This window comes from Oryzias latipes, chromosome 1, assembly GCF_053564925.1.
Source record: "Oryzias latipes strain Hd-rR chromosome 1, Olatipes_Hd-rR_3.1".
Lineage (NCBI taxonomy): Eukaryota > Metazoa > Chordata > Actinopteri > Beloniformes > Adrianichthyidae > Oryzias > Oryzias latipes.
In genome coordinates this window covers 18,712,344-18,736,566 of record NC_136237.1, presented here as the reverse complement: position 1 = coordinate 18,736,566, position 24,223 = coordinate 18,712,344, and the positions used below count along the sequence as shown (strand labels likewise).

Here is a 24,223-nt window from a genome sequence, read left to right as displayed (position 1 = left end):
ATTTTCTCCACCCAAAGCTCATTAGCTTTAAAGTGAACCATGCCCAGCGCTGTCATGCATTTTACATTTGCAGCAGAGTCATCTGCTGTAATCAGGAATGTTTATCACATGAGCCTCATCCTGCTGCTCGACGTATGTCCACTGATCTCTGAACGCAGCTATTCGCCTTGTTGTCAGTCTAACCTCAAACTGCCCGTTTTCTGAGTTTGTGCACTCTGACTTGACCCAATGTTTAGGTCTTTTCTGCATTGCTTGAATGTTTCCTGTTGCTGGTTTCTTATTTTTAGGGATCACTTTGACCTGATGTGGATTTTCCATCTCAACTCCTGAGAGTCCTGAGACCTCTGCCTGCTAACCCAAACACGCATAAACGCTGTGAAGAGCCATCACCCCCCTGCAGACTGTACCTGTATGACCGCTTCAGCCGTCGGCGTCACACGCCTACGGCACAAACACACAGTTTACAATTCTTGTTTTTTTTATTTTTGTGTTAAAACTGTTTTTTCATCAAAGCCTTTGAATGTGTTTACTTGTATCGCACATGGCAACACAATGTAGTTATGTTGGTAAATAAGCCCAAAGGCATTGTGGGAAAATGAGTTGATTCTTGGCCACAGTTCAGAGCACAGAGGAACTTTATTTTCAGAGCAGTTTTTCAAACTGTAACACTGTGCCTTTAAAGAATAAACCAGATTTCATCATGAGCTCTCATGTGAATGACTGTGCTTTGATTTAAAAAAAAACAACACAGCAAATATAGTGATGTGAATATTACACAGCTGATCATGTAAATAAAATTTTAATACTGCAGGACCGGTTCTTTTTCATTTTCTTTCTTGTGTGGTTCTTTTGTTCTATTGTCTCAATTCTGTTAAAAGCAGCCTAAAAAATGATGTTCCATCCCATTACCTTAAACCAAAACAGCTTGAAAATGCAAAAATAGAAATATATTTAAATAAAATAATGTTGAATATAAAAATATCAATGCTATGAGCGGGTTTTGGAGGGAGAGAACACACTATGAAACTTTGCAGCCAATGCATCGAGTCCCCACAGCTCAGTAAGGCACCAGTGCTTCCAGTGCAGCAGCATTGAAACTGCAAAATCCCAGTCACTGTGTTTAGGACTTCAGACTAGAGCTGCAGCTGTTTACAATGAGAAAACACAATAAGTGCACTTCAATCCCACAATGCATCATGAACATCATTAAAGATCCACTCTGATGAAAATTGTTTTTATCATATTGTGGCAGTTTTCTGATGAAGGACATAAAGAAAATCAAGCTTAAAATTGAATTTCTGAGCATTTCTTTCTTCAAATCATGAATCAGGAGGAGACGATACAATTAAGTTTGAAAAAGAGCGTATTTGTGACGGAGAAAATATACTCAACTCAGAGGTGAATTTCTAATAAACTCCTGCTCCTCTTGTCAGAAAATGACAAGGTTTTTAAAATTTTGCCTAAAAACAGCATAATCACAATTAAAAGACTTCTGGGAACACTTTCACACTAAATCAAAAGATGATTGGAGTTGGTCTTTAAACCTTTGTCCGTTGTGCACAATAACAGGTTTTTAATCCTTAATTATTCTTTAGTTTCATAGTAATTTAAAAGCTGCCAGTTTAAAAAAATGACTTTTTGATTAATTCTTCTGAAAGATTAGAAAGTATTTCATATTTCCCCTGTATCTGACAACCTTTTCACAAGGTTTGAACTTTTTAATATCCCCTGCTACAAAAGGAACAATTCACCCAGAGAGTGCAAGAGACTTTAAAGTAAGACAATTGCGGAGGCAATAAAAATGAGATTGTAGTCCCTGAGGTGGATTATTCTCTGACTGAAAACATTCGGATTTTACTCCACTTGCTTCCAAGCAGCATCAACATCAGAATGTGCGACCCACCAGGCCTGAAACATCCACAGTGCTGGTCAGAAAGCTTTTTGGCTTCTGCTTCGTTATTTTGAAATAAAGTAATCCAATACATTTTAAAATACATCTATACAATTCTGTTAACTTAAAAAAATCTCCAGTAAGGCTCTTGTGTTAAAAAATGTGAAGTGCATGACTTTGATTATCAGTACATGCTTACAGCACGTTCAAACTGCAGAAGACAGACAGAGCTTTTCTGTTTCTTCACTCATTGGTTGTGTTTCTGTGGACCTGCACTGAGCTGTAGGTAAACCTGAAGACTGGCGGTCCTCGGCCTGCGTGCTGCTGTTTGATGAGCTCAGACAGGAAGTTCATCACTCTCAGGTCGCCCTGGCTTCTGCAGAACCCTGCCTGCAGCTCATCCTCCTCTGTCCCTCTCAGTCCTGCCCCCACGTTTGGATGAGGCGGCGCCATTCCAAAAGTGTGCAGGAGGGCTTTGTTAGCCAATGCGGACAGGCAGCTCTCCAAGTGCAGCAGGTAGGTGATGCCTCTGCTGATACCTGTGTGAGGGTCGGCTAAAGGGGCGAGGAGCGAGCCGGTGTAGGACGGACACTGCAGCGTTCTCCTGTCCAGGTCCAGCAGAGCCAAATACCGCCTGTACTGATTCAGAGACTGTAGAACAGCAGAGGAGGAGCTGGACGAGGATCTGGTGAGGAAGATGTAATATCATGAAAATGAATTTAAAGATTTCAGTCATTTAAGTTCCTTTCACACTTTAGCGCTGTAGCCGAGCTATGACACAGACAAGCATTATTACAAAAATGTCCCAAAGTAATAACCAATATTTATAAATTGTCACTGTTAGCAGAGGCAATACCCAAAGCTGGAATGCTGACTAAACCGACTAGATTTAAATGTAATGTATGTCTGAAAACTGCCCTTCAACTGGGCTTCTGTCTCTGCAGAAATAAAAAAATACGTCTTTTTTTGTTGATTTTGCTGACCAGACAATGCAGAAAATACAAAGTTTGTCCTGGTAGAATAATTTAAATTAGACCAAACAGCTAAGGCTTAGCAGCTAAAAGCATGTTTGAGTAAATCAGCAGTGCAAATTTAGGGTGACTGATGTAAGATTCTGTTGATCTGACAGTCCAGTGAAATCCTAAATATTATCAATTAAGAGGAAAATGTTGCCAAAATCCTGCAGTTTCTTTCAATCTGAAAGTAAACTTGTCTGAATATTCCTGGATGGTTTTCCATATATGAATACATCTACAGGTAAAGCTACAAAATCATCTATAAAGTACATGCTACCATTGGTTAAAATGACTCTCTAATAGATCATCTATAACTGGAAAAGATGCAAACCCCTCCTGACTTACACGTTGTTGTTTTAAACACTCATTTAGGACTTTTTTTTATTTTTTACAAACTCCTAAATCCAGTGGCAGTTAGCTGCAATCTACATCTTCACCACTAGAAGGCGCTACCTCTTTTACCTTTTGCTTTATCTGAGTATTCTGGGAACCCACATGTGGAAAGTTACTCTTCTGGCTGAAAATTGGATTTTTAACAAAGGTATTTTATGTCAAAGTTGTTTTAAATATCATTTTTATTAATTTTTTAGAATTGCAACTTGAAACTTAAATGACTTTATATGTGTCCCCCATCATCAGAAAAACACCACAAAACACGTTAGAAACATCAAAAACACAATTTTCATTCCCACATCTCACCTGTGAATTCCTATCAGTCTCCAGGTAAGCAGGTTTGTGAGCTGAAGGGGCGTGGTCAAACACGGCATCACTGCGCCTCCATCGTGGCCCGGGGATGGCAGGAAGAGGCTCAGTGCGTCCACGAGTTTCCTCACCAAACCCTCGTCTCCTCCAATGACGAGCAGCGGCCGACCGCTTAGCAGACAAAACACGGCATGCTGGGAAAACGAGTGCTGCTTGATGAACCTGAGAGCTCTCAGTCCAGCTTTTCTCCTCCTCCTCTTATCCGCCTGAAGGTTCCTGGGGTTGCTTTGGGTGGGGGAGGGCGGCTCGCAGGAGCTGGTAAAGCTGGTGCAGTCTGATGCCTCGTCCACGCTCAGCAGCCTCATAGGGGGGGACGGTGGGCGTTTACGGTCGATGTCTGCTGGGGCAACAGACGGGGCAAAGATTACATGGAGGTCAGGCACCAGCCTCCTTCTTTGGCGGACCTCAGACCAAGGCGGCACGGTCTTCACTGCTGCCTCGGCTGTCGGGGGAAGTGGGGGGGGGGGGGGGGGGGGGGGGGGGGCGTTTAATTACTGACACAAAAGTGAAACGGCTTCTCTTCTGCAGAAAAGTTCATCAACAAACAAAACTAAAGACTTTTTTTAGGGCCTAAACAACAGGAAGATCAACCTCACATTGAAAAACTGGCAACAATGCGAGTCCATCATGATGGATTACTGAGCTCTCAGCCAGATGAATGTTTGAAAGGCTTTCTGACCCTTATGTCTGCTTTAAGGATTACCCCCCCCCCCCCCCCCCCCCCCCCCCCCCCCCGCGCGCTTACATGAGATTTATTAGTCTTGGCTTCAAATACAGACTTTCTTGCTAAACATCACATCTTTTTACATTTTTCTTACTCCCCTAATACACAGTCTGACAGATGAGCATTCTGTTCTCTCTCCTGATGAGAGCCTCACTCTTGATATACCATGCAGAGGCCACACCAGCTTTAAAATCTCTGCATTGGCTCCCTGTGTGTGTTTAGAAATTGATTTTAACGTAATTATTGTTTTAATGGCCTTCTTATCGCCATAGTCTTCCTCCAGCTCTGGCCTTGAGGCCTCGCTCCACCATGACGGTCCCCGCCTGCCAGAGGGCCTCAGGGCCCCAGAGACCAGAGAGGTTTTTAAGCAGAGGTTCAAGATCCACCTTTTAATATCACTCTGAGAGGATTTGACTAAATGATTTTATATGACTCCTATTATATGCTATTTCTACCATTTTCATTTTTACAGCTGTTTATATACAGTTTTATTTTTTATATTGTTTTTATATATTTATGTTTTTCAATATATTAAATTATACTTATTCATTTTTCTAAACTCCTGTGCTTTTTCGTGGGGACATAGCACAGAAGGGGCTTTGCCAGCTCTACCTGGGTCAGCTGGGGTCCACACTAAGGCCCCACAGCTGTGGAGTGGACACTCTGCTGTGCTGGTTTTGGTGAGCGCTGTGGCGATGCCCCCTGATGTTGGGCCTGGCACCATAAAACAGTTTCCTCAAAGTAGAGCCATGCCAGATGTTTCTGTTCCTGTTATAGTTTTCTAGTTCCACGTTTCAGTTTTAATGTGGGGATTGAGGGTCATGCTGGTGAAACGGAGGTGCAGGGTCATTTTTGTGAAAATGTGTTTATGAATGTGCTTGTTTTAATATGCATGACATGTTTCATAAAGTTCATTTTATGCAGAGCGCTTTGAGATGCCAAATCTGGAATGAAAAATGTTCCCATGAATAGAATTTGATTTGATTTTTGTAATTTAGGATTCAAATATTTACAGGGTAAAGGGCTTTCAAAAAAGATTATACTTTAATTTGAAGAATGAAAGTTGGGGCTTGTGAGAAGAATAGTTATAGATTTTGCTTATTAAAAAGTATGGATTTTATGGTAAAATATTTAAACAGAAAATAAAGTATAGCACTTTGCAACAGTTATTTTAAAGTTGCAGCAGATGATCTTCAGGATCTTTACTTTAACATATTTATTATTATTGGCATTTTGTTTATAAATATTAATAGTTTTCACTCGTTTTTTTCTATGCCACCCCGCCTTCGCCCAAAAATGGCTTGGAGAGGCTCCAGCAACCCTGTAACCCCAAAAACCGATTTAGCGGCTTTGGAAATTGGATGGATGGTTATTTAAGCAGAAATGGTTTCACCACCTTGCAGTAGTTTGAACGTCCTCTCTGGAACGGGATCTTGGTGGCTTTCGTTGCTCCTCGCAGCATCAGACTCCTCCTTCCTGGCGTCTCCCAAAGGCTCCTCCACCGGGTCACCAGGCTCTGAAGCAGCAGGCGTCTTCCCCGTCTGTGAGGAGTCCTCGTTTCCAAAGCCATTGGTGAGAGGAAAAGCCTCAGCTTCCTCCTCTGTGATGGCGGTGAGGTCTTCGGGAATTATGGACTCTGTGGTGCTCAGCACTTCGATGCTGTCCTCGCTGTTGGCGCGTTTGGCGCAGGACGGCACACGCCTGACGCCTGCGTCCACTGCTGCATGTCGAAGACAGACGTCCACCCTGCCCAGCTGCACCTCTGTGGAGCAGAGCAGACACTTAGTTGCTCCACATGTTTCCTTCAATTTTCCATCTTCTTTATGAAATCTTAAATATCAACGTAGTAGATTTATTCAAAAAAGCTACCAACTGGACTTCTTCTATCTTTTGTGCTTAAAGACTTTTCATCTCTTGTTCAAGAGGCTTTTTCAACTCATTTTAAATACAATAAATCCTCAAAGTAATTATTAATAAACTGATTATGAATCAAAATACTAGGTAATTTTCTTAAAGATCATGGATCAATGTTGCAAACCACCCAACGACTTTAAAGTCCCCCCCTCTGATGAAAATCATGTTTTATGAGTTTTTTATCATGTATATGTGGCTTTTTTCTTATGGAAGAGAACAAATGTAATAAGAAATCATTTCATGTTTTCATTTCATTTCTGTGTTTCTCCTTTTAAATCACTGTCAATCAAACTGTCGCAAAGACGCTTGGTTTGAATTAATGAGCTTTTGTGATGTCACAACAGCCCAGGAGGGAATGTGCAAGCTCCCTGACCCCCCCCCTCCCCCAAAAATCAAATCAGTTCTGAGCCACAGCCAGTCCTGCTTGCTGCTGCAATTTAGCCTAAATTAAAATGTAATTCAAAGCATTTTTCATGGCCTTATCAAAGTTCTTTCTGGTGTGTCATTTTCCTAAACAGCAGGTTCTGGTTCACACGTTTGTTTTGTCATTTCACACATTGTTCAAAAAGTGCTGATTTGGATCCAAAAAGACGTCACTTTTCACTGTTTCCTTATAACTAAAGAGAAACTTTTAAGAATAGAGACTGTGAGTCCGTGCTGTTTGCCCCCCCCCCCATGTCAAGCTCTTCTGTCATGCAAGATGCAGCTTGCAGAAAGGGGGGATTGAGGGCGGGGCTAATCTGCTCATCACCAATGGCCACGCCTATGTAAAGGGGATTTTGGAAACAGAACCTTCAGATAAAACATTTTTAAGACATTCAAGTCGTGGGATTTTTTGTTAAATACTTCATAATCATAAAAAAAAAAATGGGAACATTGTTTTAAATTGGCATAGAGCACAGGTTAAAGTTTGATGTTTTCCAAAGAAAACTTGGTTTTTACTTTGTTAACTCTCCTAGATCATTTTGCACAACTTCCGTGTTTATTTATTTTATCTCCTTTTGCAAGAACTGATGAATTTCCAGCATCTGCAGTTACCTCTCCTGTCAGAGCCGACCACGCCCGGCTGAGACTGATAAGACTTTTCCGTCCCGAGCACTTCTATGCTGTCGCCGCTGCTCACACTTCCGGTCATCTCTGTTGCAGCAGAGGGGTCAGGGGTCACCCTCCCTGCTTCTCCCACCTCTAGTTTGATTGGCAGCTCCCCCACGCAGGAGAAGAAGAACTCCATGCGGTTGGGTTCAGGTTGAATGTCTTCAGGACTGCTCTTTCCCTCCGCGGCTCCACGAGTCGCAGCATCCGTACCTTTTCCTTCGTCTTCATCAGCATCTTCCGGACTCCAGTTTTCAAACAGGAAGTTTGTGAGCCTCAGCCTCTTTGACAGCGACTGTGCGATGCTGGTGGTTCTCAGGACGCTCCTGTCACCGCGCAGACGGCGCTCTATATCTGCCAGCTGCTCCTTCATCAGGGACAGGAAGTAGTCATTGCAGAGCTCCTGCAGCAGCTTCAGCGAGCGCTCTGACGATGTGGAGGTGGGCGCAGGACAGGGGCAGGGCTCGGATGGAGGAGGGGTAGTGGGATCTGTGAGGCTATCTGCAGGATCGTAAGGCAGGAAGTCTGGCTCCCTGAGCTTCCTGTTGGGGTAGGACATAACCTGGCGAAGGAGATCTCTGTGAATTAGGATGGACCTTTCTACACCTTCAAGCTCATCGCTTTTCCTTCCACCTTCTGTGGAGCTGTCTGTTGCCCCCTGATGGTTTCCATCCTGGAGCAGGCTCATCCGCCTGTACCTGGATCAAAAAAAGCAGCAAAAAAAGTGTTTTTATCTGTTACAGTTTGAAAAAACACACACAATATACTGTTTAGTTTCTAATTGAACGTGTTGTAGAAAGATCTGAATGGAAGAAAAGAACCTCACTCGAGCTCCTGCAGCTTTCTCTGCAGCTCTGATGAAAACGCTTGTCTGTTTCCCGTCTTGAGGCTCTCAGACGCCTGAGAGAAGCCCGCTGACAGCTCACAGAAGTTCTCCATCAGCTTGGTCTGGTCCGAGCACACGTAGGCCATGCAGAAAGGTCGCACCATGCCTCGGGCCTCCAGGTCATACAGGGTCACATGGTGAACGTAAACATAAGCGTCCTCTGCTGAGTCCCCCAGGATCACCTTGGAGTCCTCGCTGAAGTTCAAGCGGGGACCAGGTGAGGTAGGAGGGGTGAGGCCTGGGCCCAACGCCTGGTAGTCCACCGACATGATGCGAACCGAGAAGAGGTTGAGGTCAAATGAACCGATGACGCGCTGATCGTCTGGTATGGTGAGCACAGGCTTTGGACCCACCTGACAATAGATTTGAACATTGTAGCCATGTTCACTGTGAAACCCACACCTACTTTTCATGTACACTTAACATTGTATCAGATATTTTCTTTTATTTGTACTTCGCAGGTGAATTTTCTTTTTTTTAATTCTTGCTAATAAAGCATTTGTGAGCAGGCATGAACTGAATGCCTCAGAGCACCACTAAGGAACATCCAGACCAGGGGTCTGCAACCTGAGGCTCTTTTACCCCTCCAGTGTGGATCTCTGGTTAAAGAAACATGTTTTTAATTGTATTATTAAAAAAACCCCAAAGTAAACCGCCTCAAACTGTATTAAATACATTATAATTAACAGTTGAAGGACAGTACGTATCACAAACCAAAACATTTTTACAGCTTTTTGTGCGCCTTGTGCCACAGAAAATCAATTGGTCCTCAGTAAGCACAACCAGAGTAAAGGCGCACCAGAATATAAACCAGATTTTCTATTTTTGAACAAATTCAAGAATTTGAAATATCTTTTGTGGTTCAAAAAATACAGTAATGGTCACTTATTTGGTTCAGATTTCATTTGAGTTTATTAGATTTATAAAGTTCTGGCTAAGATGCACCACAAACGTTTGTTTGGTTTTTTAAACCACTGTTGGCATAACACTACTACTGCATTGAGATTATCTGATCCAACACAAGACGACTTTTATTTTCTAAAGTTATAAACTATTGCATATTTTGAAAAACAGCTATTTACTCTTTATGTTGGTTTTATTTATGCAAAAAATCAGTGCATTTATATTTACCACCATGGCAACATTAAAACAATACAAGTCAGAAAATTTTTCTAAAGGGTGAAGTAAGACTTGTTCATACTGGGTTGTGGTGGGTGAGAAATTAACCCGATGGTTCTTTTAAGTGTGTAACGTTGCAGACCCCTGTTCTAGACATCAGGACAGCTGAGCCCTTAAAGTAGAATTTCATGAAAAATCTGAATCTGACATGTTCCTCCTTAAAAAAATAAATCACAATTTGCAAGTAGCTTCTCCAAAAAATGTATTATTTCAGAGAGTTATTTTTTAACCAAACCACTAACTCTTCTTTTGTTTTGAAAGGTCTTTAACTTTGCTTTTGCCTCTTATTTTGAAATCTGACCAACTCTTATTTTTCCAAAGCTAGAGACGCGCGCGGCGCACCTGCTCGGAGAATTCCGCCACCAGGATGAAGTCTCGGTGAAACTGCGCTTTCGTGCTCCAGGGGTCACGCGGGGGTAGAGGGGGGACGGACAGCTCCTCGGGGAGACCCTGCTCCTCTCCGCCATCCTCGAACACCTCCTCGCTGGTGAAAGCCAGCAGGTCCGGAGAACCGATCATGGTGTCCCGGTGGATCCTCGGTCTATTCGAACGCGCCGCCGGACCTGCCGCGATCCAACACCGCCATGAGCCGCCTCAGCTGCCGGTGAGTCAGCGGTTCGAGCGGGGCGACACCACCACAAACAAGCGGGAGGGGGGCTTAAAAGCCTGCTGCGCACTTATTCCTGTCGGTAGAGCTGGAGAAATCCGCCTGCTTCCTCTTCACAACCCAACATGAAGCGTGCGGGTTCCTGCGGGTGACAGTCACACGGTTCCTCAACCTTTGTCCTAGGAGTGCTGTTCCTCTTTTTAAAAAGAATAATTCCAAGTGTCTGCGTACGCAGCCTTGAACAGTCATGGAGGCTTTTTGGACCGGCAGACACGAGCGTCTGCTCTCCTAACGGTCCATGTGACAGACATATGCCCGCGCGGGGTCCCGCTCCCCGCCCTCTGGGGGGTGAGGCGCGACGCGCGAGCGGAGCTTCAGGTGAGGGCGGGGCCCGGTCAAGGAGGACTTTGACCCCGGCGCTCCGGTCACTTTCTCCTCCCGACCCTCCATATGCAGTTAGTGGTACTAATGAATTATTAGTGGTTGTAAATTATTGGCAAATCATCACATATATCTTTCCTCCTTTTTTTGGTGCCACATTTATAAGAAAGAAAAATGCAAATTTATGTGTGAGCCATTCTTGTTTGGTCACTGTGCCCAGCCTGATCCCACCAGTGTTTAATAGGATTGGTGACCTCTCCATTTCCAAATTTAGGAGGTACTCTGATAAAGTTAAAGCTCTATTCTGATGTAAAATCATGTTTTCGGTGCATTTGGTACATGTTCTTGTAGATTTCTACACGATGGATGACATATTTAAAGAAAATTCAGCCTAAAACTGCATTTCTGCATATTTCTTCATTGAAATTGTTGTGGATCAGGAGCAGATAAAAAAATGCAGTTTAAAAAAGCCTGTACAGTAAACCCTTGTTTATCGGGGGGGTTACGTTCCAAAAAGAACCCGTGATAGGCAAAATCAGTGAAGTAGAAACCTCTTTTTTTTTTACAATTAATATACAATTGTTGTTGTTTCTCTTTCGGCTTTTCCCATCAGGGGTCGCCACAGCGAACGAGTCGCATGGTAAACTTGGCAATGTTTTACGCCGGATGCCCTTCCTGACGCAACCCTCTCAAAGCAACCGGGCTTGGGACCGGCACAGAGGTAGAGAGGGGAACAGGGAGCAGCCCGGATTTGAACCTGGGTTTCACGGACGGAAGGCGCCGCAAACCAGCACGAGCTAAACCGGCTCCCAAATTAATATACAATTAAATACTCTGTTATACATTGAAAAGAAAGAACAAACCATTTTACAGGCTCAAACATTTGTTTCACAAATCAAAGTACTTTAAAAACGTTTTTTTTTTCAACAAATAACTTCTGTACTAAGACAGGAATCTCCCTGGACACTGATGTTTGCGGATGACATTGTAATCTGCAGTGAGAGTAGAGAGCAGGTGGAGGAACAGCTAGAGAGGTGGAGGTTTGCTCTGGAAAGAAGAGGCATGAAGGTCACTCGTAGTAAGACAGAATACATGTGTCTGAACGAGAGGGATCAAGGTAGAAGCGTTAGGTTACAGGGGACTGAGGTGAAGAAGGTGCAGGAGTTTAAGTACTTGGGGTCAACAGTTCAGTGTGATGGAGAGTGTGGAAAAGAGGTGAAGAGGCGAGTGCAGGCAGGTTGGAGCGGGTGGAGGAAAGTGTCAGGAGTGTTGTGTGACAGAAGAGTGTCAGCAAGACTCAAAGGAAAGGTGTACAAGACAGTGGTGAGACCAGCTCTGCTCTATGGGTTAGAGACGGTAGCAGTGAGACAGAGACAAGAGGCTGAGATGGAGGTAGCGGAGATGAAGATGTTGAGGTTCTCCTTAGGAGTGACCAGGTTAGACAGGATAAGGAACGAGTACATCAGAGGGACGGCTCATGTTGCCTGTGTTAGCGACAAAGTCAGAGAAGCCAGACTGAGATGGTTTGGACATGTTCAGAGGAGGGATAGTGGATATATTGGTAGAAGGATGTTGGAGATGGAGCTGCCTGGCAGGAGGGCAAGAGGACGGCCAAAGAGGAGATACATGGATGTCTTAACAGAGGACATGAAGTTGGCTAATGTTAGGGTAGAAGATGTTCATGATAGAGTGAGGTGGAAAAGGATGATTCGCTGTGGCGACCACTGATGGGAAAAGCCGAAAGAGAAAGAAGAAGAACTTCTGTACTGTACTGTCAAATAATAATTTTAATCATCAATGTGAACAGAAGGCTTCAAATCGCGGAGATTAGCCCCGCCCACCGTGACCCGAAGAATTGGATTAAACGGGAGAAAATTTAAAATGATCATGAAAAAAATACAAAGTACAAACGGACAAATAGTGGCTCAGGTATATTTCAATGCTCTTCAGTCTGAGAAGCTGCAGTGTTTTCTCCTTCTCAAGCCCGCGGTGCAGCTGTGTTTGTTCAGGAGAAGAACAGTGATTGACAGTTGTTGTCGCTCTTTTTCTATGGGTTTTAGAGAAACTCTAAATTGCAAGATGATTTGCTCGTACGTAATTTGGAAAGCTGATTTACGTACATGCACATATTAAACTGCAATATCATTGACACACAGGTAGAGAAGAAGCGGAGTGACTTTTTTAGCCAATCAGAATGCAGAACACAATGCACGATGCAAATCCGTGAAGTAGCGAAACCGTCAAAAGTAAACCGTGATATAGCAAGGGATCACTGTATTTGTCACGTACAAACTACAACCAACAGTCCATTCTGATGAATCCACCTGCAGACAAACAGATCCATGGACGACTTTGTGTGAGGAGCTGTAAGCCAGTGGGAGAGCTGATAGCAGACAGATACCTTAGTTATGGGTGACGAGAAGGGGGAGCAGGGTTGATTGGAGTGGGACTTTAAAGCCAATAGTTGTCACACACCTGGGTGTGGGGAATTTAAGCTCTGCATTTGCCCCACCTCCAAGAATTTGAACCAATGATGGACCAGTCTCGGGGCGGACACTCTTCAACTATGCCCTTGAGTTGTCTAATGGTTGCCATGGTCTAAAAATCCTGTCCTGAGTGGGTGACGTATGTTTCATAGATGTTAGCAGAGATATGCGACCACCACTGGTGGCAGAAGATGCCTTCTCTCACCATCATACATGCCCCCACCAAAATGTGTTATGTTATTGCTGCAGCGATCAGCATTAGCATTCTCTGTATTGTCTCTTTTCCACACTTGTACTCCATAACAGTAGTTAGTCTGACTTCTGTGCTGAACAGAGAATGTTGATTTGATTTGATTTGTTTTATTTATTTCAAGCATTGTAGTCAAAGCAATAAAGAATGTTCACAGATTTATGAAACTCATTACTGAAATGGTGGAATGCATAGATTAAAAAATCAAAACAGAACATAAAACAAACAAAAAAGTCACTTAAATCACATTTGCTTAAATAAATACAGTAATCATTTACTAAAGTCAAGTAGAGCTTGATTTATTGCTTGAAAAGGATTGGGAAGAAGTAAGCTTTATAATCCCACCCCTACTGTGTTAATTCATTTTATAGTTTTGCATAGTTTTTGTAATCCGGTTCTGATCCGATAGATTTTTTTCAAGTTAAAAAATCCAGTGCCTAGTAATGATTATCTTCAGAAAACATTCATTCATGTTTTCAGTTACGGTAACCCATACTTACTAATCATTGATTATTTTTCACAGTCAGCTGATCGCCAGCAATATATAGAGACTAAAAAATCTGAACAACAGTCAGTGGCAGAGACAAAGAAAGCTGTTTGGTGTTTCCAGAGAAGATCTGGCAACCCAAATACCAGAACTGACCACATGTACGTGTTCCTTACAAATGTGGCGCAATTTAAAAGCACTATAAAGCAGTATTTACAACAGAATAATAATTATTGGCAACAATTATGGAAATATTCTGCAAAAAAAAGTGTTTTCTTTTTGGGCTCAATATAGATCAGTGAGGAAAATAAATCAACAGAGTGCTGCTATTTTTAATGCATAGCATGTGGTGAAGGTCATTTTGATTACCTCCCCAAAAACATCATTTTAACCTAAAAAATGGAAAAGAACATAAGCTACACATAAATACCGTTTAATTTTATTTATTTATAAATAAAGAAACCCTTAATCTGCTATGGTTTGGCTGAAGTAGTTTACCAGTAACTACATGATGTAGATAGATTCAAAGAACAACAACAGTCATTGATCATATTTATCAGGAAGCAAAGGAATTACTCATTCAATGTTTGGAGGGAATTTAATGTGAGTCAATAATACAAAGACTGGATTTTTTTTTTTAATGTAATAGTACTAGTCTACCATCTCTGAGCTGCACACTCAAACATCAGTCTGTAAACGGCTGGAATGCCCCCCACACTGTTTTTATATTTATCTGTTTTGATTTTATTGATAAGAAAAATGTCGCTTACAGACACACTGATGAAAATGGTGTTTTTATTATGTTCTTGTGGCATTTTTGTAATAATGGAGAACAGCTATAAAGAAAATTACTTTTATTTTTTTAAGTTTATTTAATCCATTTATTGATTCACATTGTTGGGAAACAGGAACTGATTTAAAAAAATGCTGTTTGAAAAAGAGATTTGTAACAAGCTCCCTGTTCTGCCCTTTAACGGCGAGGGGAAGGGGGGCGGGGTTGCTCCACGCAAGTCGTCTGGTCTATCACTTAGAGGTGATTTTCTAAGGAACTAAAGTTGCTCTGCAGAAACTATGTCCTAGAAAACAACAGTTTAAAAAAATATTTTGGCTAATAATGGCAAAATCATAATTAAAGACAAATTTACAATTGATCAAAATATGTTTAGAGGGAGACTTTAAGACAATGTCGTTTTTCATCTCAGGGACCTCAAAAGTAGGAGGCTACTTAGGGGGGTCGCCGCTTCCTTGTTATCCTATCTGCTTCCCCCGCAGACAAAGAGGAGACTACATCCATGAGTCTCCTCTTTGTTCTTCCTCTAGGCCTTTTCCTGGTTTCTCCAATCTCAGCTTCCTTTTAGTAACATCATCACTGTTCCTCCTCTCAGTGTCCAAATAATCTCAATCTGCTTCCTTGCTTTTATCTCCCAAACATCTAACCTGATCTGCTCCTCTGAGGGATTCACTCCTGATTCTGTCGATCCCCGTCACCCCCAAAGAGAATCTCAACATTTTCATCTCTGCCTCCCGTCTTTTCCTCAGAGGAGAAACCTCCAGCAGCTGTGTGGGCCGGCTGTCAGTGACATTTGCAGAGATGTTCCGACAAAAGTACAGCAGTGCAGGTATAAATAGAATCCCCCACCCCTTCACACAGCGACAGACACCCCAACACACTCGATGCAGGAGACATGATGGGCCCCTCTGGCTAGAACACAGTTTTCTGCTCTTTTTCTCTGGTTGCAGTCACTCTGCAGGGATGCTGAAGCGGTGTAGCGTCTGTCCAGCAGATGTCAAACCCTGCTAAGGTCTGTGTCTAGCGGGTACATTTTTTTTGATGAACTGACTTCCATAAAAATATAGGGTCTAATATTTCAATAATCTGCATATTGAGTAAAATTGGAAGAAAAACACAATTTGCAATAAAAATGTGCAACATAAATGTTTTTTTTAATGAAAAGGTTAATGAGCCTTTATGTGAACGGCCATCAGAGGATAGAATTTTACAGTGTTGTTACACGGTTGATACAGTCTTGTTCTTCTCGTCTGTGTGGTGAGAATTAACCCCGCTGCCGGCTGCTTTCACGTTCCTCGAGTCCATCTGTGTTTAGAGCTGAATCCTCCACCTCAGTTTGCATCTTCTGGTACTCTTCGTCATCCTGAGCCGGACAATCCCTTAGCCACTGCTGGTAGTAACCGCGGAAACCATCAATTTGGACCAGGTAGTTGTTTCTGGATTTGTACTGGAATCAAATGAAAGGAAGACCAATAAGAGAGAAGCTCCACAAATACATTTAAATCTTTCAGAAATGGAAAAAAATAACCTATTTTTAACACGAGAGTCAAAATTAACCAAAAAACAAAACAAATGTGAAGCTTTAAAACAAAAGCTTTTTATTTTCTTAAACTTCTCCTGCATGCATTCTGACCTGGTTGTAGTTGGGAGGATACTGAGCAGCAAACTCCAGCTGTCTGATGATGACCTTATTAGGGAACACACTGCTTTCCTTCATGGTCTTCAGAAGTGTTTGGAGGTAGATGTAATCCAGTCTGCGAGTCGCACGACCAATCAGAGCAGAGAACACGTGGACGTTGGGTCTCAGGCCTGCAAGCTGCAGCCAACAAACATGTGAGGAGGACTCATAAACCCAGGTTCACAATCACCATTTAGTGTCTGGATTTCAAGAAATCTGCTGACTTTTCCATACTTCCGGTTAGAATATTAGTTTGCGACCTTTCTTTATGTTTTTTCAGTAATCCCCCTTTTTTTTTAAAAAACTTGTCCTGTTCAAAGATAGAGAAAGCTGATCAGAGCTGAAGGTCTCATGTTTGACAGATTTTACTGTTACAATGGGGGTTTATGGATCTTCAGACAAAGTGTATATTTGTATAAACCCCTTTTGTGTTTAAGGCTAAGCTTTACTTAGAGAGAGAGAGTGGGATGTTAGAGATGGGGGAGATAAAGGGGGTGGGAGGAGTAGATAGTACAGAGTCATAACATAACATTGGTGTCATTTAGGCTGTGGTGCAGCGTAGGACGGTCGACCTCTGATCGGTAGATGGCCTTGTCCGTCCAAATGTCGAAGTGTCCTGGGCAAGACTGAACCCCACCTTGCCTCTGGTGGAAGCGGAGCCGGCATTAGTGTGTGAATGTGTGTGTGAAGGGGTGAAAGGGACTGTAAAACACTTTGGGCCTTCAGGGAAGGTAGAAAAGCGCTATATAAGTGTACGCCATGTACCATATAATTCTAGCTGGGAATAAACCCCAATGATTTATTTTCTTCATGATCGCGTTTTCATCAGTTGGCACTTCTGTGTTTTGAAAAGGACGCTACTCCTCACTACAGTCACTCGGCGTCACTACTGAAGCAGAATCCCTGACATGTCAAAGTTCAACTGGTTTAACTTTTGACGTGCGCTCAACCACTGTGCATTTTGTATGAAAATCCACTTAAAAGAGAGTCTTGAACACACATATATGTGCGTTTACAAAGACTTGAACGTGCGTTTCTGAGCCTTTAGCTCGAGTACCGTAATTCTTCAACTGTTTACACAATCAACGTAATCCCAGTGGATTCTGAAGTGGAGAAAAGCGGCCTCACGTAGTAAATCAGCTGATTCTGTCACAGAGGAAAGCGGCTTAAGACTTTACATTAGTAATATATTGTATATTGGCGCAGAGCTGAATAAAAAGCCACTTTGCTGCGTGTCAGATTCACATTGATTGTCTCAACAATCCAAGAGTCATGGTATGTCAATGAGTGTGTATTGCTTAGGTGTTGCCGGCAACATCTAAACAAGAGTTAAAGGGTTAAGGCTTCTATGAATTATTGGAGCAGTTTTTTTTTCTTTTTTCTAGCATAAAAACAGTGTTTTAATCCGTACCATCACCTTCAGATGAACTGGAATCATTTTCATTCTGTTTGCTTGTTTTACACGAGATTTTTACGGTTGTCCTAATTAATCCTATAATCCAAGCAAACGAACACTAGTGAGCGCCAAAAGGCAAAACCCCGTCTGAGTTAATCTAACATAACCCAGTCGTGGAGGTAGGAGTCACACTAGTCCTTTATGTCGAGATTCAGCGACATTCAACACTGAAACTTTGACTCACAACTAGAAGAAGTGAGGAAGTAAACTTTTGTAGAGCAGTAATGGATACAGGAAGTACCGAATGTGCAGAGCTGCAACACTTTCCCCTGCTAAACAGACCGACGGTCAAGTGTGTGACCTAACAGGTCCAGAAGAAGAGCTGCATTTCTAACTTTCAGAGGCTCAGGTGTTTTTTTACAGCAAGGATGTGTCCTCCATCACCTTCATGTCCTGCAGCAGCTGAAGGCCGTCCTCCTGCCGATCACAGCCCAATGCCAGACAGCCAAATGTCTGCACGTTAACACTGACGTTACGCTGTCGCATCACACGCAGAACACCCTGGAAAGACGAGCACAATAGAAAATATACAATATATAATGAATAATATATATAAATATCCTGTAAGGACCTAGGAAAGCCTACATAATTTTAAATTAAACAACTTCCTCACTTCATTAACTCTCAATTTCACATATTTAATGTATGTACATATATATATATATATATATGTCTATACGTTTTCTTTACTTTGAATTCTATTAGTAAATACAAAGTATTTGGTTTGATTAGCCAATCTGTACATCTGATGGTTTATTGGAAGTTTACATCAGGCGTCCTTCCATGTAAACAGTTGGTCCATACGACACAACATAAATAAAATTTCAAACACGCATATCTGTGCCGCTTCCTCTTTTGTATGTAGTTCTTTAGAAAACACAAAAGGATCCGAATCTTTGGGATTTTTGTGCTGCTTGAATTAAATCTAAAAGCGGCAGTGAAGCAGTCCCGTAAAAAAAGGAGCAGTGAAGACACCCGAGGACCACCGACTGCCACGAACCCACAGCTGCACGTGTCTTAACAAAAAAAAAGGCAAACACACTACGAGCTGGTCGGTTATGAACGAGTTAAATACCTGACCGGCTGAAAACAACACAGATGTGTTTAAATGAAATCCATTCTAAATAGGGCTCACGAAAAAAATAAAATAGTTAGATCAATATCTACTTCAATTGATTTTTTGAATTCATCCATTCATTTTTTTTCTTTTGTGCAGGTTTTTATGTTTTTCTCAGACACCAAACATGTTTTCTCTTAGTTAAAAAACTACCACTTGTTTATAACTGAAAGCTCCGCCTTGTGTTTAAACTTTGTTCAGACATGTTATGTCTAGACTATATAAAAAGTTATTTACTGAATTTGGGGAAAAAAGAAAATAAAGGAAAAAAATATATATATATATAAGATATTCACTAATGAAGGAACGACAGACAACAAACGGTCGTCTCCTTGTTTGAGGAATGTAATAATCAAGTATTTGTGATTTGTAAGATAGCTGTGTTTGAGTCATTAAATACTGTGATGCCATCAATTTTGACAATTGATGATGCTATTAACGTAAAATATAGCTGATAAGTGTATCAATCTTTTTCAAAGTGTGTTGTATACCTTTGCCTCCTCCAGGTTACCAGCTTTGGCCGATGAGCGGATCACAGAGTTAAAAAAGGCGACGTCGAGCTTTACCCGATGCTCTTTGGCGACCTTCAGCAACACCCGCAAAGACTGGTCACCTGGTTCCATCAAGTCCGCAAGCAAAGTCAGAGTTTTCAGATCTGGACTGAGTCTGCTGGCTGCCATCTTCTCCAGGAAGCCTTTGGCTCCACCAATGAGATCCAGCCTGTCAGACGCTCCGTCCACGGAGCCAAGTGAGACAACGGCCGCTCTTTTCCCCTCAAAAAGCTCCAGCAGGTTGGGTGCTTCAGAGTCAGCGACCACGTCAGCCGGTAGTGAGAGGTTTTCTGTTTGTCTGACCGATATCAGACTGGTTGGATGGTCATCCTGACTCTGCCTCCTGTCCTGCTGACCACCAGGATGTGGCTCAGGAAACAGCTGCCTCTCCAGATGGTCCACATCTACAACACCCTTGCAACTTGTGCTCCAGACATCGCCCCTTTCCTTCTGGCCTCCACACTCAGTCTTCAGAAGAATGCTGCTGGCCAAGGCAGAATCTCCAATCCCACAATCCCTGGCGGTTCTTAAGAGCAGATTGTAGTTCTTTGAGTCTGGAAGAATTCCCGACTGTAGCATCTGGCGCCACACCTGCAACAGACAAAAAAAGTTACAACCCTGGCGGTTTAAGATGATTACATTTTTGCTACACACCACACTGTGAGAGTGAGAGGCAAAACTTTATTTATGACATTCTTTTAAAATGCTACAACAACGAGAGAAGCTTGCAAAAGAAAATGCAAACTGGATAAAAGAAATAATCCAGATTAAATTATTCAAAGAAAATACAACAAAAACTACTAAATACGCCACCATTAAACTGACAGATGTGGAAAGAAAAATGATAACAGCTAAATATTCCAAAACAAAACTGACAGCGAAACATAGGGATGCGTCACTTTTAAGTGGGATTAAATGTCTATTTGTGGCTGAAAACTCAATTTTGGGTTCCTTTCTCTTGACACAGCTTCCTGTTTGTGTAGAAAACGTAGATCTGGACCCGTGGGTCTTTCTGATGACATGTCAAAGACCAGCTCCAATCATCTTTTCATCTATTTTAAAAGTGTTCCCACTGCTATCTGATTATGATTAAGATGTTTTTGGCCCAAATGAAAAAAACCTGTTACGTTTTATAGGACACCGTTTCTGCAGAGCGGCACCTTTGAGTTATGGGTGGGACTGTTGGTGTGGAGCAACCCCATTCCCCCTTCCCGTCACCCATAACTGAGAGGCATCTGTTTACGTGCGCTCCTGCTAGCTTACAGCACCTCACAACCCCAGACTAACATTATCGGTGCAACAAAAACGGCAAGCAGCATTTGAGCTATCCAGCCGTACAGTTTTGAATCAGATAGCAGCTCAGACGAGGAAAACAAAGACGTACACGGATCTATTTGTCTGCAAGTGGATGCTTCAGACTGAGCAGGAAGCTTGTGGTTTGCCGTAGTAGCTTCTACGTCACCACTGAAAGCTTTTGGCATTGACTTTTTTCTCTCTCTCTTTTTTCTCTCTCTCTTTTTACCTGTAACGCCAGTCTGAACCCAGTTTCTTTGTCCTTCAAGCAGCCCATCAGTAGGTAGTGAAACGTCTCTGAAGTCACTGTGTGTCCATTTTGGAGCATCTCCTACGAGCACATTACACAGTTACAAAAGAAGACTTTTCTCCCCATTGTTGAATCACGCCGGGATGAAGGTGGCGAACCCTGAGAGTGTGAATGCAGGCCTGCAGGTGGTTTGTGATGGCGTGGGTTTTCAGAAGAGCGTGGTACGTGATGGTGCTAAGCGGGTAGTTTTTGCGCCGCAGCTCCTGTTCCAGTTTCAGCGCTTGATGGAGGCCGGCTGGCTTTGAGGGCGCCTCGGCGCAGGCATTGAACAATGCCGTGTAGGTGGCGTCGGACGCAATCAGACCTCTCTTCTTCATCTGGAAGAAACATGTTCACACATTTCTGTAAGGAAAGTCTGAAAACGCTATAAAAAAAAGGAACGAGATAAACAACATTCAACTCATGTACAAGTGTTGTAAATTCATTTAGGTTACTGATGGGCTCAAACTAACATTTCTACATTAACACCCTTTTTAAAATTCATTTGGTGACTCATGTTTAAGAGAACATACATTAACAAAAATAGCAAAGTGATAAAAGTAAAATAAAACTTAGAAACTGACAGAGGGAGACAACCTCAAATAACACTTCAATAAATTACTACTGTGTTCTACGTTTAAGAGACTTGAAATAATCAGAAAAGTAAATCAAAAATGTTGTCAACAAAGGACAAAGGACTTTTCCACTTCCATATATGAATAAAGTATTTGCACAAAATAATGACGTGGTTGAGTCTACAACCTTTGAGTTAACATGATCTATGAAGTAGAGAACATCAGTTACAGAAAAAGTAGGAATATTCAAAGCTTTATGTGTTTATAAGCATAATGAGGTGTTATAATCTTTCTGTTTCAGATTGAAACTTGAATCTTTTATGTAAAAAAACTACAGAATAAATTTGAGATGTTTTAAAAGACCGACTCCAAGGAAAATTGTGTTTTTGGTGTTTTTAACACTGTCTTGTGTTATTAAGAATAAAACTGTGTTTCTGGGTGTTTCTTTATTCAAATCGAGGTTCTGTGTGTTTAATGAACGTCTGCTCCTTAAGAACTGTCCTAGAAAATAACACAGTTTTTTATTTTGATTAAAAGACCACTGGGAACACGTTCACAGTAGATCAAAAGATGATTGAAGTGGATGTTCTTTCATTTTGGGTGCAAGCGGGTCTTTCCTGCCTTAAGAAAATAATTTATTTATGAGGGTCTTGTCCGTTATTTAAATCAAACTTGCAGAATATTTTTTGCTTGACGGTTCGAGTTCCAATTTTCCATTTGCATCATTGGCACTGGGAGGAGTGTTAAGTAGAGATTTGGGAATTACTTCTGCATGAGCATCCTTACATCATTGTAGAGTTTGAAGGCCCTCTTGAGTTGTCCAGCTCGACCGCAGCCTCCAATCAGGACAGAGTAGTTGTACTCCTCTGGCTGCAGCCTCTCCTCCTTCAGCATGTTTCTACTGAACAAATCCAGGGCCTCCTGCAGCTATTAAAAAGACAAAAACAATGTTTAAAGTTCAAACGCTAGACGCTAAATCAGGGGTCGGGAACCTTTTTGGCCAAGAGAGCCATAAATGCCACATATTTTGAAATGTAATTTCGAAAGAGCCATACAATAATGTAGTGTCCCTTTCCCACACTAAGGCACGGAGACTTAACCTCTTTTAAAGTTCTTTATTCTGGTTACTGCAGACCGCAACAAACGCCAAACAATTAATTCAGCAACTCCTGAATCTCTCCCGCCGAGACGAGTGCGCTTCTCCCAACTTTATATTCCCCTGCTACCGCTGCAGCCCTCCCCTTTCCCTTATTCGGCCCATAGCTGAACCCCATTGGTCCAAACTACCTAACAACAGGCTGAGCGACAGAACTGAGAGCCAATCAGATCTCTGCTTGACGCGTTCAATGAACCCCAGAACTTTTAACGCGGCCCAACAGCCACCCAACTAAGTCCGCGACAATTTGTTTAAAACTAAATATACAAGTGAATGTGTGCATTTGATTTAATTTCAACATTTTTAAAGTACAATAAGTCTGTGGATTCTTTTTAATAACATTGTTATTCTGTTGCTAATAAATGATGAGTATTTCTCGTGGTAGTTCTGCTGATGGTCTAGTCTGGTTGATCCGTGGTGAGTTTCTGCTTCATGCAGGCGTTGAGACTTTAAACGTGATCGTAGGTCTGAATGTTCTGTAGATGTGAGACAGACTGCTCACATGCAGACCTGGAGTCAAACACACACTCACACGCTGCAGTGGGTGACGGGCAGCGGGTTTTACGTTTTTATAATCCCTGCGCGATTCACCTGCTGTCCCCCCACCCCCACCCCCACCCTCTGCTTTCTTCCTCTAACATCCCGTCCCCGCATCTGCGCGCTCTTTCTCAGAGACGGGAGCGCGCAGTTTTAGGCACGTCAATTCACAAGTTTCCAGCTGGTACAAACTCTGTGAAATAATAGATAATAGTAACTGATAGCGCTGGCGCAGATTTCTCTCTCTAAGCACTGCTACCACTGCGCGCCTCTGGCATCGCATCGCGCCCGAGGACTGGTCTAATGAAAAAAAAAAACTATAATTAAAGATTTGTCTGCGAGCCACATATGACCATCAAAAGAGCCATATATGGCTCGCGAGCCATAGGTTCCCGACCCCTGCGCTAAATCCTAAAAATCCACATTCAGAGCCCAAAGAGCACGCCAGACTCTGCTGCGGGGGTCTGAGTCCTTAAAAATGAAACATCAAACCAGTCAAAACCAGCACAGTTGCACTTACTTTGTTTTCTTTTATCCGTTTTTTGCACTGCAAGAAGTACCAGTAAGTAGTATTTCTCCTTCCTGGCCTCCTCAAATGTTGATGTACATCCTCCTCGTCGTCCATGGCAACAGCATCCCTAACACTCGGGCTGCTTTTCTTATACGAAGTCCTGGAGGACCACTCGGAAGACAAGGAACCAAAGCTCTCCCGGTCAGGTGGGCCTGGAGCTGGATCGACCGAGTCCGCGTCTGTTTTCGAGGACAGGGACACGAACCTGGCGTTTGGCGTCTTTGGGAGCTCCCCCCGGTGTTGTGACCTACTATCCAGCTTTCCTGGCAAAGCCACGACCCCCGGTGACTTCTTAACCAATGCTGAAAACATGGACGACCCAGATCCGGGAAGTTTACGCACATGTCGCGCGAACGCAGAGGCAGCTGTTTTAAACATAATTCAGGATTTCATCTGTCCTATTTAAACCAAATTAGCAGGCCGTGTTGCCTATTCGACGTCAAAATACAGCATTTGCCAAAGTACTCCTGCTGTCATGGCTGTGAGCGCGTGGACCCCAACTACGCAACTGGTTCAGACTCGATTAATCTATCTC

At 42.5% G+C, this 24,223-nt stretch overlaps 3 protein-coding genes and 1 long non-coding RNA gene across 7 annotated transcripts in view; 2 read left to right on the top strand and 2 right to left on the bottom strand.

The window, feature by feature from the left end:
* Nucleotides 1-810, top strand: part of zgc:112980 (uncharacterized) — an 11,744-nt gene extending 10,934 nt beyond the window's left edge. For all 3 annotated transcript variants that reach the window (XM_078950846.1, XM_023958462.2, XM_023958457.2), the window contains one exon: nucleotides 288-810. In XM_078950846.1, the coding sequence (XP_078806972.1) occupies nucleotides 288-304 (17 nt within the window). In that variant the 3' untranslated portion in view covers nucleotides 305-810. The remainder of the gene's footprint in view (nucleotides 1-287) is intronic.
* On the bottom strand, nucleotides 618-9,983 carry smcr8b (Smith-Magenis syndrome chromosome region, candidate 8b). 2 transcript variants are annotated; one of them, XM_011477423.4, is made up of 6 exons: nucleotides 9,807-9,983; nucleotides 8,226-8,638; nucleotides 7,346-8,097; nucleotides 5,790-6,155; nucleotides 3,607-4,111; nucleotides 618-2,576 (listed from the first exon to the last, which is right to left on the bottom strand). In XM_011477423.4, the coding sequence occupies exons 1-6, from the start codon at nucleotides 9,981-9,983 to the stop codon at nucleotides 2,135-2,137; spliced, it is 2,655 nt and encodes an 884-aa protein (XP_011475725.2). In that variant the 3' UTR covers nucleotides 618-2,134. The 2 variants fall into 2 exon arrangements, with proteins under 2 accessions (XP_011475725.2, XP_023814237.1); XM_023958469.2 differs by having other exon boundaries at nucleotides 843-2,576; nucleotides 3,607-4,006.
* LOC105354424 (uncharacterized) lies at nucleotides 9,930-21,277 on the top strand. Its single transcript, XR_013657558.1, has 2 exons — nucleotides 9,930-10,068; nucleotides 19,223-21,277. It is a non-coding gene; the product is annotated as an uncharacterized LOC105354424 (long non-coding RNA).
* ptcd1 (pentatricopeptide repeat domain 1) lies at nucleotides 15,601-24,223 on the bottom strand. The gene is made up of 8 exons (XM_023958478.2): nucleotides 23,638-24,223; nucleotides 22,211-22,351; nucleotides 20,969-21,187; nucleotides 20,790-20,891; nucleotides 19,208-19,858; nucleotides 17,984-18,100; nucleotides 16,099-16,281; nucleotides 15,601-15,912 (listed from the first exon to the last, which is right to left on the bottom strand). Exons 1-8 carry the CDS (start codon nucleotides 24,064-24,066, stop codon nucleotides 15,730-15,732), a joined length of 2,025 nt encoding a protein of 674 aa, XP_023814246.1. The 5' UTR covers nucleotides 24,067-24,223; the 3' UTR covers nucleotides 15,601-15,729.